Genomic DNA, 12011 nt, shown 5'->3' on the forward strand with positions numbered 1-12011 from the left:
AAGTTTTGTAGGTGACACCAAATTAGGCAGTGAAGTTAATAGTGAAGATTATTGTAGTTTACAAGGAAATCATGAGCATTTAGGGAAGTAGGTCAAGGACTGGTAAATAGCTTTCAAGACAGGTGAGTGTGAGGTGATAACATTTTGGAAAATCAAACCAGCGGAGGAATTGTGCTACGAATGAAAGGTAGGGCACTAGAGAGCATAATGGAACAGAGGGACCGAGGATTACAACTCCATAGTTCATCGAAAGTGGTGTGTGTCACGGGGTGGTGAAAAAGGCATTTAGTACACTGTCCTTCAGCAGTCAGGACACTGAGTGTAGGATGAGGGACACTGTTACATTTGAACAAGTCACTGAGGCCACATTTGGACTCTGGTGCACAGTTTTGGTTACTGTAGGGAGGATGAAATAGAGAAAAGATTTACAAGGATGTTGTCAGGAATCGAGAGCCTCAGTCACAGAGAGAGGTTGGCCAGGCTAGTTCTTTATCCCCTGGAATGTAGGAGAATGAGGGATGACCGTATAGGAACATTTAAAATTATGAGAGATGAAGTGATCTTTTACCCAGGGTAGTTGTCATTATGTGCTCTATCATATGACGTAAGGGATCATGGTCCTCCAGCTGTCTTTAATCTGTGCCTGTGCAGGACCCCATTCCCGCTGCTCTTGTTACTCTTTTCTCTACTCATGACATGATTGTTCTTGGCAATTTTTTTTTCTACAGAAATGGTACATCATTGCTGCCTTCTGGGCAGTGTTGTTACAAGACGGGGAGCCCAGTCATTATCTCTTCTCCTCAGAGACTGCCTGCCTGGTGTCAGTGGTCACTTAACCAGGACTTGTGACATTCACTCTGCTCAGACGACCATCCACCACCTGTTCCCGCAGCTTCATGTGGTCCTGATCAGGGAGGGGGCTCAGCAGGTGCTACACCTTCCCCAAGGGTGACCTACGGGCTAGAGGAGAGAAGGGGGTGTCTTACACCTTCGGTAGCGATGTATCTCCACCCTGCTACCCCTTTACCCAGGGTAGGAGAGTCCAAAACTATGGGGTGTAGGTTTAGGGAGAGGGGAAAGATTTAAAAGAGATGAGGGGCAACATATTTATGCAGGGGGTGGTGAGTTTATGGAATGAGCTGCCAGACGAAGTCGTTGAAACGGGTACAGTAGTGTCACTTAAGCACTTGGACAGGTACATGGAGGGCAGAGGGATGTGGGCTGAGTGCAAGAAATTGGGGCTAGCTAAGTGTGCAGCGTGGTTAGCGTGAACTGTTCAGCTGGAAGACCTGTATCTGCTGGATAACGCTGAGTCTATATGTGGTCTAACCAACACCCGGTACATGTAGCAAGACTTGCCTACGTCTCTGCATCCATCCTACGGGGCTTTTCCTGCCCCGTGGAGGGGTTGTTCCTGCTCTGATCCCTGCCCGCTTTTCTGTGTGATTCCCAGGAATTCCACAGCATTGCCTACCTGAAGAAATTCAAGTTCAAGAGGCAGAACCGGGTCTTTGCGCCGGCCGCTCCAGCTGCCGAATCCAGCCCCACTGACGCCCCTTCCGCCGTGACAGGTAGGCGACACCCCTGGCTAGGGCAGGTGAGACCTGTCTGGGAAAGTGAGGAGGGTCCTGCACCACTGATCAGGCCGATTCCTCGGGGTGACAACACAGTGTTGAAGGTGGGTGGGGTCTCTCCAGTGGTGTTGAAGGTGGGTGGGGTCTCTGAAATAGTGTTGAAGGTGGGTGGGGTCTCTCCAGTGGTGTTGAAGGTGGGGTGGGGTCTCTCCAACAGCCGTTGTTAATCTGCTTCATCGCCTTGAAGTCAGTTGCAGGTTCTGGGTTCTGCTGGGAACTATGGAGCTCCTGTGGTTCCGGTGCTGGGAAGCCAGAGGATTTTGTGTGTTGCACAAAAGAGTGGGGTCACAGTCTTCTTCTTCCTCAGGCCCGCCACTGATGAACCTGAAGGTGATCCTCCTGGGGAAATTCTCGAAGGGCAAGGACGAACTGAAGAGCTTGGTGGAGGAGTTGGGGGGCAAGACCACCAACTCGGCGAACAAGGCCCAGCTGTGTGTCAGCTCTCAAAGTACGGTGATGGATCTCAGGGGTGTCAGTGCTGCCGTGTCACACCAGGCTTAGTACCTGTCCCTGTCCTGGGCCATGTATTGCAACTGGGTGGTGTATTGGGGGCTTAAACCCTGGTACTGTGTGACTGTGTGGTGTATTGGGGGCTTAAACCCTGGGGTTGTGTGACTGGGTGGAGTATTGGGGGCATAAACCCTGGATTGTGTGATAGAGTGTATTGAGGGCTATTGGGAGTGTGTAGTGGGCAATGTATTGGGTGTTTTCCTGTGTTGTGTGTCCTTGGGAGTGTGTGTTTGGACTGTGTTAATGGGGCTTCACTCTACGTCTAACCCTGGGAATGTATGGTGGAACAAATGGTAGCTTCACTGTCCATCTCTGGCTTAGTGTGCTGACACAGTGCACTGGGGGCCTTACTCCGTGAGGACTATTAACACCAAAAGGTACAATGACTGTGTCTGTAGTTAGTGTTCTGAGACATTGGGTCTGAACTGCATATTTGCCAGCTTCCTCCTAGCCATGGAGAGGGAATTGAGAGCTGGTCAAACTAAAAGATGGAGTAAGTTTGAGAGAGAAGGTGACCTCTAGTTTGTGAGAGGGAAGAGCTAAAGGGGGGTTTGTGTTCCTGTGTGATGTAGCTCAGCTCCTGCTCTGCTCTGGTTTACTTGGGAAGGGAGAGGCTACTTTAGATGAGGCTGCCCACTTTCACTACTTCCCGCAGTTGATGCTGGACTTATACTCTCTCTGCAGAGGAAGTGGACAAGATGACCAAGAAGATGGAGGAGGTGAAGGAAGCGAACGTCCGGGTGGTGTCTGAGGACTTCCTCGTGGACCTGAAGTCAGGGAAGAGCCTCCAGGGTTTGTTCTCGGTCCACGGAATTTCTCCCTGGGGGGCTGAAGTTAACTCCGAGGTTCCCGAGCCTCCTGTCGCTGGGAAATCTACTGGGAACAAGACTGTGAAAAACACCAGTGGCAAAATCAAGCAAGAGGAAGGTGAGAGGGTCAGAGACCTTTGAGAAAGTAGCTGACTGCGTGGCATCCCCTCGGCACTGCACCAGGAGGTTAGGCTGTGAGTACGGGTGGTCAAAGATCACGTGTGTTCTGCACAGAGTCAACAACCCTATTCTTTTCCTGTATGTATTTTCTATATTGCATGAACTAAAATAGGTGGGAAAGTGGGTAGCATAAAAGGCTATCCAAGTTTATAGGGGGATCTCGATCGGCTGAGTTAGTAGGCTGATGAATGGCAAATGGAGTGATTGGTGTTGCATTTTGGGAAGTGAAACTAGGCCAGGAGTTCCACTGTAAACAATAAGTCCCTAGGAAGTGTTGTTTATTAGAAGGACCTAGTTGTTCAGCTACACGGTTCCATGAAAGTGGTGTCACAGCTTGATAAAAGTGATGAAGAAGATGTGCCTTGCAGGTCGTCATCAGGGAATTGAGGATAGAAGATGTGAAGACACAGTGTGATTGTACCAGATGCTTGTGACATTGCATTGAAGTGTTACATAGAACATAGAAATTTACAGCACACTGCAGGCACTTTGGCCACAGTTTTGTGTTGGCCATGTAACCAATTGTAGAGACTGCCTTTCCCTAGCACATAGCCCTCTATTTTGAATTCAGTTTTGGTCACACTGCTATATGAAAGATGTTACTAAGCAAGAAAGTATCATGTTCAGCTTTGAAAGATGTTAGTAAACTGGAAAGGGTGCAGAGGAAAGTTGATAAGATTATTGTCACGATTCAAGGGACTGGGTTATGGAGAGAGGTTGAGCAGAGTGTAGGATAATGGGTGATTAAAGAGGTTTATTACATCAGAAAGGGCATAGATAGAGTGAATGCACACAGTCTTTTCCCCAGAGTTGGGGAATGAAGAACTAGAGGGCAGAGGATTAAGGTGAAAGGGGGGAGATTTCGTTGGACCCCCATGGACATTTTCGCCCAGAGAGTGGTCAGTATGTGGAATGAGCTACTGGGGGAAGAGGTTGAGGCAGGTATATTAATGACATTTAAAAGTTATTTGGGCAGGTGCACAGATTGGAAAGGTTTAGAGGAATATGGGCAAATGGGGCTAGGCTACCTTAGATGGTAATCCTGGTTGGCATGGACCGGACCAGTTGGGCCAAGTGGCCTGTTTGCATGCTGTATGACTCTGTGACAGCATCCTGCTGGGAACATGTACACCTCCACTGAAACTCCGGGACACTCAGTCCGAATCTGATCCCTTTCACAGGCTCTGGCAAGTCCGAGAAGAAGATGAAGCTGACGGTGAAAGGAGGCGGGGCAGTGGATCCTGACTCGGGTAGGTGAGGGCTCTGTGCTTGGGGGAGAGTCGGGTAGGGCTGGCGGGGGCGTTGTGTAAACACACAGCCTTCGGAATCACCCATCAGCTGGAGACCTGGGCACTTACAGCACAGGAGGAGACCAGATGTAGGCAAATGCGACCAGCTTAGTTGGGCAAGTTGGCTGTCGTGGACAAACTGGGTTGAGGAGCCTGTTTTCCATGCTGAGTAGCTTTGGTTTATCATTTCTAAAAATGTCCCAGTGGGCTGCATGCATCAAGGTGAGCTGCTGTCTCTGATCTCCAGACACCTGGGTTCAGTCCTGACCTCTGGTGCCTTCTGTTTGGAGTTTGCATGTTCTTCCAGTGGTTCCCCCTGAGTGTCCCAGTTCCCTCCCACATCCCAAAGGTGTGTGTGCCAGTTGGCTAATTGTCCCTGCTGTGGGGGGGCATCACATGATGACGTGGGATTGAGACGTGTAAATCCAGCTCTCCCGCAACAAGTCAGTAAAGTACCGTTTAAACAAAACAAAGTTAGTAAATATTTTCTGAAAACTATTTATAAACTTTGTAAGACTACGATATGCCTCCTAAACCGCAACAAAAGAAGTCTGCTGTTGCGAAGCAGCCGCGAGATGGGAAGAAAAAAGGGCCTACTGCAACGATGGAGCCTCGGGCTCAGGTTGGATCTCCTTTGGTAGAACAGGGAGCAATGGCGGTGGTAACGGGTTCTTCGAAGAAGACACCGGAAATGCGCATGCGCAAATCGATACAACACAAACTACAAGAACCGACAGCCACTGCAATTGAAAATGACTCAGACTCAGAATCGGATTCTGCAGAGAATACAGATGAAGAAGAGGAGGAAGAATTGGAAGCGATTGGAAGTAAAGGAGATGATAGAGACATGAGAGAGGCTATATTGCAATTAACGGCTGAATTAAGAAAAGTAAGAGAAGAGCTTAGAGATATGAAGATGTGCTATGATAAAGTTATGGCAAGACAGGACAAAATGGATAAGAAGCTTCAGAAGATGGAAAGAGCAATGGAGCATATGAATGATAGAGTGGAAAAAACAGAAAATGATTTGCTTGTCTGGAATTCGGAAAGAAAAAGACTTGGAGAAAGTGGACATGTTGGAAAATTTTAGTAGACGTAATAATATTAAAATTGTTGGTCTTAAAGAAGGTATGGAGGGAGATAAACCAATAGAATTTTTTCAAAGATGGATCCCGGATGTTTTGCAAATGGAAGAGGAGGTTCGATCAATTGAAATTGAGCCGGCACATAGAGCTTTAAGACCAAAACCAAAAGATGACCAATATCCACGATCGATTTTAATAAAATTCTTAAGATTTCAAGACATGGAAAGGATTCTACAGGCAGCTGCTCGAGCTGCCAAAGATAGAAAAGGGCCATTGATAATTGAAGGGAACAAAGTTTTTTTCTATCCTGATATAAGTTATGAACTTTTGAAGAGAAGGAAGAAATTTAATCCAGTGAAAAAAATCCTATGGGATCATGGTTATCAATTTACACTGCGTTATCCTGCAACCTTGAAGATTTTTTTGTCTGGTGGAGAAAAAAGATTTTTTGATGATTACCAGAAAGCAGAGCAGTTTGTGCGAGATTCTCTGAAAATTCACCAGATACAGGAACAAACCCAGGAGAGCGAGATAGATTGAAGATGAAGATTGGGTTAAAGAATGGACTTGATGGATTTTTGAAGCTGGATGAATGTATAAATATATTATTAATTATACGAGGGGGGTAAGAAAGGTTAAAACTGGAGGAATATTAGTTGGGAATAGTAATACTAATTTTGTCTATATATATATAATGTTTTTTTGTTGCGGGGGAGCTGGAAGAAGCACTGATTGATTGCTACGCTAATCATGTGTGCAAGCGTGGCTTTTGCCACGACCCGTAAAATGGAGGGGGGTAGTGTTGTGTATCCTTTCATTCACAACATTAGTGGGGGGGGGTATTTTGTTTTTTTCTTTTTTTGTACTTTTTCTATCTTTTTTCTTTCTGCCTGGAAGGTTGGGAGGGAGACACATAGCAACATGGTGAAGTTTAAAGAGCTTCCCCAAGGAACTATGAAAGTTGAGAAGATAAATAATGTTTTAGATTGGAGTAACTTTGTTAAGAATAATGACTAATTTATTGAATTTTTTGAGTTTTAATGTTAACGGGCTTAATGGACCAGTGAAAAGAAAAAGAATCTTAACACATATTAAAAAAAATGAAGATAGATATAGCTTTTTTACAGGAAACGCACCTAACGGAAACAGAACATCAGAAACTAAAGAGAGATTGGGTGGGTAGTGTTGTTGCGGCTTCATTTAATTGGAAAGCGAGGGGAGTAGCAATTTTGATCAATAAAACGTTACCAATTAGAATACAAAATGTATTAACTGATTCTGCAGGGAGATATGTGATTATACATTGTCAACTTTTTTCTGAACTATGGACTTTTATGAATATTTATGCACCAAATGAAAATGATGCAAAATTCATACAAGAAGCTTTTCTGAATTTGGCGGATGCGCATGAAAAAATATTAATTGGTGGAGACTTTAATTTCTGCTTGGACCCAGTCTTAGATAGATCAACCAAGGCTGTTATAAAATCGAAGGTAGTAAATTTAACTTTATCATTGATGAAGGATTTAAATCTGATTGATATATGGAGAAGAATCAATCCTAAAGAAAGAGACTATTCGTTCTACTCCCATAGACATAAAACTTTCTCAAGGATAGATTTGTTTCTATTATCAATGCATATTCAATACAGAGTGAAAAATATGGAATATAAAGCAAGAATATTATCAGATCATTCCCCTTTATTAATGACAATAATAATGGCTGATAAGGAAGAAGTGGCTTATAGATGGAGATTTAATTCAACATTATTAAAACGTCAAGATTTTTGTGATTTTTATGAAAAAGCAGATTCAATTTTTTTTGGATAAAAATTTTCATTCAGTGGATGATAAATTTATATTATGGGATGCAATGAAAGCATATCTTAGGGGCCAGATAATAAGTTATACGTCTAAAATTAAGAAAGAATATATGGCAGAACTAGATCAATTGGAAAAAGAGATTACAAAAATAGAAAAAGAATCTCAAAGATATATGTCAGAAGAAAAACGAAAACAACTTGTCAATAAGAAGTTACAATATAATACCCTTCAGACATATAGAATGGAAAAAGCAATTATAAGAACTAAACAAAGGTATTATGAGTTAGGTGAGAGAGCACATAAAATTCTTGCCTGGCAGTTGAAAACAGAACAAGCTTCTAAAACAATAAATGCAATTAGAACAAGGGCAAATAAAATATCTTATAAACCTCTTGAAATAAACGAAACCTTTAAAAATTTTTATTCTGAATTATATCAATCAGAATCCCAAACTGATGTTAATGAGATAGAAAGGTTTTTAGCACAAATTTCTCTTCCAAAATTGAATTTGGAAGAACAGAAGGGATTAGATATGCCTTTTACATTAAAAGAAGTTGAAGAAGCTTTAGGATCACTCCAAAGTAATAAATCTCCAGGAGAAGATGGTTTTCCACCTGAATTTTATAAAAAATTTAAAGATTTATTATTTCCTCTTTTTATGGAACTAATACGTCAAGCAGAAAAAATACATCAACTTCCAGACAGCTTTTCCAACAGCGATTGTAATAGTATTGCCAAAAAAGACAGAGATCCTATGAAACCAGCATCATACAGGCCTATTTCTTTATTGAATACGGATTATAAAATAATAGCAAAAATTTTATTGAATAGATTATCTAAATATTTACCAAAATTAATACATATGGATCAAACAGGATTTATTAAAAATAGACAATTGGCAGATAATGTAACTCGGCTACTCAGTATAATTCATTTGGCACAAAAAAGGGATGAGAAGAGTATAATAGTAGCTTTGGATGCAGAAAAAGCATTTGATAGATTAGAATGGGATTTTTTATTTAAAGTACTAGAAAAATATGGGTTAGGAACATCTTTTATAAATTGGATCAAAACTTTAAATTCTAACCCTAAAGCTAAAGTAGTGACAAACTCTCAAATTTCAACACCATTCCAGTTAAAAAGGTCAACTAGACAAGGTTGTCCACTATCACCTGCTTTATTTGTATTGGCGATGGAGCCATTAGCAGAACTAATCAGAATTGATCCAGATATTATGGGTTTTAGAGTTAATCAGGAGGAATATAAAATTAATCTTTTTGCCGATGATGTTTTGATCTATTTAACAAATCCACAACATTCGTTACATAAATTATCTTCTAGATTGGATGAATATGGGAAGGTATCAGGTTACAAAATAAATTGGGATAAAAGTGAAATTTTACCTCTTACTAAAGGAGACTATAGTCAATGTCGATTAGTAACCCAATTTAGATGGCCGGTAAATGGTATGAAGTATTTAGGTATAAGACTTGATAATGATGTAAAGAATTTATATAAATTTAATTATTTACCACTATTGAAAAAAATTTAAGAAGATCTTGACAAATGGATGATATTACCAATAACATTAGTAGGTAGAGTCAATGTTGTAAAAATGAATATATTTCCTAGATTACAGTATTTGTTTCAAACATTACCAATACAATTGCCACAGAAATTTTTTCAAGAGTTAAATAAATGTGTGAGAAAATTTCTTTGGAAAGGTAAAATGTCAAGAATATCATTGGAAAAATTGACATGTAAATTTGGGTTAGGAGGCTTACAACTTCCAAACTTAAAAACTATTATAAAGCAAATCAACTTAGATTTATTGCATCTTTCTTCGATGATCGAAAACCAGCATGGATTAAAATAGAACTAGACAAGATAGGAGAAAATAGACCTGAAGATTTTATATATAAATGGGAATCTAAATCGATACGGGAAAAGAAAGAATCTCCTATATTAACACATTTGATTGATCTATGGAATAAGATAAATGTTGATAATGAAACACAGAAATCTCTATTAGCAAGGAGACCTTTGTTCCAAAACAGACTTATTCCTTTTACAATGGACAATCAACTTTTATATAATTGGTACCAAAAAGGGATTAAATTTATAGGAGATTGATTTGAACGAGGTATATTGATGTCATTTGAACAATTAAAGGATAAATATAAAATATCTAATAATACTTTCTTTTGTTACTTTCAATTAAGGGCTTACTTGAAAGGTAAGCTGGGTCAAACAATGTTTTTGCCAAAACCTAATGAAATTGAAATTTTAATTCAAAAAGGGAAAATTAAAAAATTTATTTCTTGTATGTATAATTTGATTCAAGAACAGACAATTAAACAAGGAACCCATAAGTCAAAGCAAAAATGGGAAACAGATCTGAATATTATTATTGATGAAACAAATTGGTCAAGACTTTGTCTTGACAGTATGACAAATACAATAAATTTTTGACTTAGATTAGTACAATATAATTTTTTACACCAATTATATATTACACCGCAAAAAATAAATAGATTAAATTCAAATCTATCTGATAAATGTTTTCGGTGTAATCAAGAAATTGGTACTTTTTTACATTCTACTTGGTCTTGTTTTAAAATTCAACCCTTTTGGATAAATTTAAGAATCTTATTGGAACAAATTACTGCAACTCAACTTCCACATAACCCTGTATTATTTTTATTAGGTGATATTGAAGGGATAAAACCGAAACTTAAATTGAATAAATATCAGAAAGAATTTATAAAAATTGCATTGGCAGTAGCTAAGAAGACTATAGCAGTTACTTGGAAATCTGATTCGTATTTAAGTATGGATCGTTGGAATAATGAAATGGCTAGTTCTATTCCACTCGAAAAAATTACTTATAATTTAAGAGATAAATATGTAACATTTTTGAATATTTGGCACCCTTATTTACAAAAGATAGGGTGGCATATTTAAGTGCTCCGATAAAGACTTTGGTCACTTGGGGAAAGTAACAAATAATTATACCAAATTTATTTTGAATCCCATGGAGCATGTGGAAACCTTCCAATACCCAGACGGCTCTTTTCTTTTTTTTCTTTTTCTTTCTTTTAGGTAGGACTGTATATATGGGGGGGGGAGGGTTAAGGGGAGGGGGGAGGGTAGATTCTATTTTTTCATGTATTCTTTTTGAAAATTCAATAAAAATTAGATTACAAAAAAAATTGTCCCGGCTGTGTGGGTGAAAGGTAGAATCTGGGGGGCGGGGGGGGAGGGGGGAGTTTCTGAGATTAGTGTAAATGGGTGGTTGATGGTCAAACATGGCCTGGAGGGGCCGAAGAGTCTTTTTCTGTGCTCTTTGACGCTGTCCCTGCCATTTCCCTGTTCTCACCTCGTGGTGGCTTTGAGCGGAAGGAGAGAGCTTTCTTTCAGTCTCCAGCACCACGTGAAGCAAGAAATCACACAGCAAGTGAAATGGTTCCTCAGCTCCCCTCAGGCGTGTCTGTGGCTGAGACCGCATGAAGCCAGGGATTAATTGCACTCTGAAAGTGGAGACCCACTCCTCTTTCCTTTTGGATCAGGTTACCACAAAAACACGTCTGCTCGCTCTGTCTATACTGCTTCTGGGATGTTGCAAGGGAGGGGTTCGTTGCAGTGCTTCGGTGGGGGGAAAGTGGCTCCTGCTGTAGAGTTGCCCTCCGTCTACGCCAGGTTGTGTGATCTCCAGGGCCTGTGTCTGGCCTGCGGACGAGGTGAGGGTGGGGGCATGGGCGGGTAGTGACTCTACGTTCACTCTGGCAGGGCTGGAGGACGCAGCGCACGTCTTCGAGCAGGGCGGCCGGATCCTCAGCGCCACGCTAGGCCTGGTCGACATCTCCCGGGGCACCAACTCCTACTACAAGCTACAGCTGCTGGAGGATGACAACAGGAAAAGGTGGGTCAGAGGTGCTGGGGAGTGGCCCCTGGCCAAGGAGCAGTGTGGAGAGAGGGCTGGCTCACCTCACTTGAGTGGGGGTTGGTGGGTTGAGGCCCTCCCTGGTTGTTGCTTCGTTCCATTCGATTTAACCAGGGGCCTTGCTTGGGGGGTGGGGTTTGTGGCAATGTCGGATCAGGAGGGGGCAAAAAGAAAATAATGCCTGTCACCTCCCCTTCCCTGAGGGTCTCTTCACCATCCCCGATTGCCTGCCAGGGCATTTTTCACTTCTGTCCCAACCCCAGCCCTTCCATTGAGCAGATCAGGAAGATCCCATGGCCTCACTCCTGGACCCAGAAGTTGTCAACAAGTCAAGTTCTTTGTGGTGTGTGCAAGTACGTGTATACAAAGCTGCAGTGGAACAGTTACTTGTGACAGTATCACAGGGAGGTAGCATTGGACAGGCAACATTCACATGAAAAATCTAAATTACAGTTTTCACAGACCACAATGAAAACAAGAACAAAACTATTGTAGCTGTTAGCTATACTGAGGTACTGGTTAGCGTTAAGGTTGGTTCAGTAGCTGTTCTTTAACGTGGTGACGTGGTGCTCAAGGCATTTGTACTTCCTGCCTGATGGAAGCTCGAGAGGATGGCATGGTGTTGGTTGATTTTCCCTTCCAGGGGCCCAGTCAGCTTTTGGATCAGAGACCCTTGAGCTCTGAGTGACCATGCTGTTTGTGTGCAGGCTGGGTTCTGCTCTAGGATGTGGGCCTTCA

At 41.8% G+C, this 12011-nt stretch overlaps 1 protein-coding gene across 1 annotated transcript in view; it reads left to right on the plus strand.

Annotated features, from left to right (window-relative positions):
* Positions 1–12011, plus strand: part of parp1 (poly (ADP-ribose) polymerase 1) — a 63974-nt gene that overhangs the window by 31371 nt on the left and 20592 nt on the right. The window contains exons 8-12 of the mRNA XM_063040598.1: positions 1454–1571; positions 1942–2082; positions 2829–3071; positions 4315–4383; positions 11120–11252. Of these exons, the coding sequence (XP_062896668.1) occupies positions 1454–1571; positions 1942–2082; positions 2829–3071; positions 4315–4383; positions 11120–11252 (704 nt within the window). The remainder of the gene's footprint in view (positions 1–1453; positions 1572–1941; positions 2083–2828; positions 3072–4314; positions 4384–11119; positions 11253–12011) is intronic.

This window comes from Mobula hypostoma, chromosome 2, assembly GCF_963921235.1.
Source record: "Mobula hypostoma chromosome 2, sMobHyp1.1, whole genome shotgun sequence".
Taxonomy (NCBI): Eukaryota; Metazoa; Chordata; class Chondrichthyes; order Myliobatiformes; family Myliobatidae; genus Mobula; species Mobula hypostoma.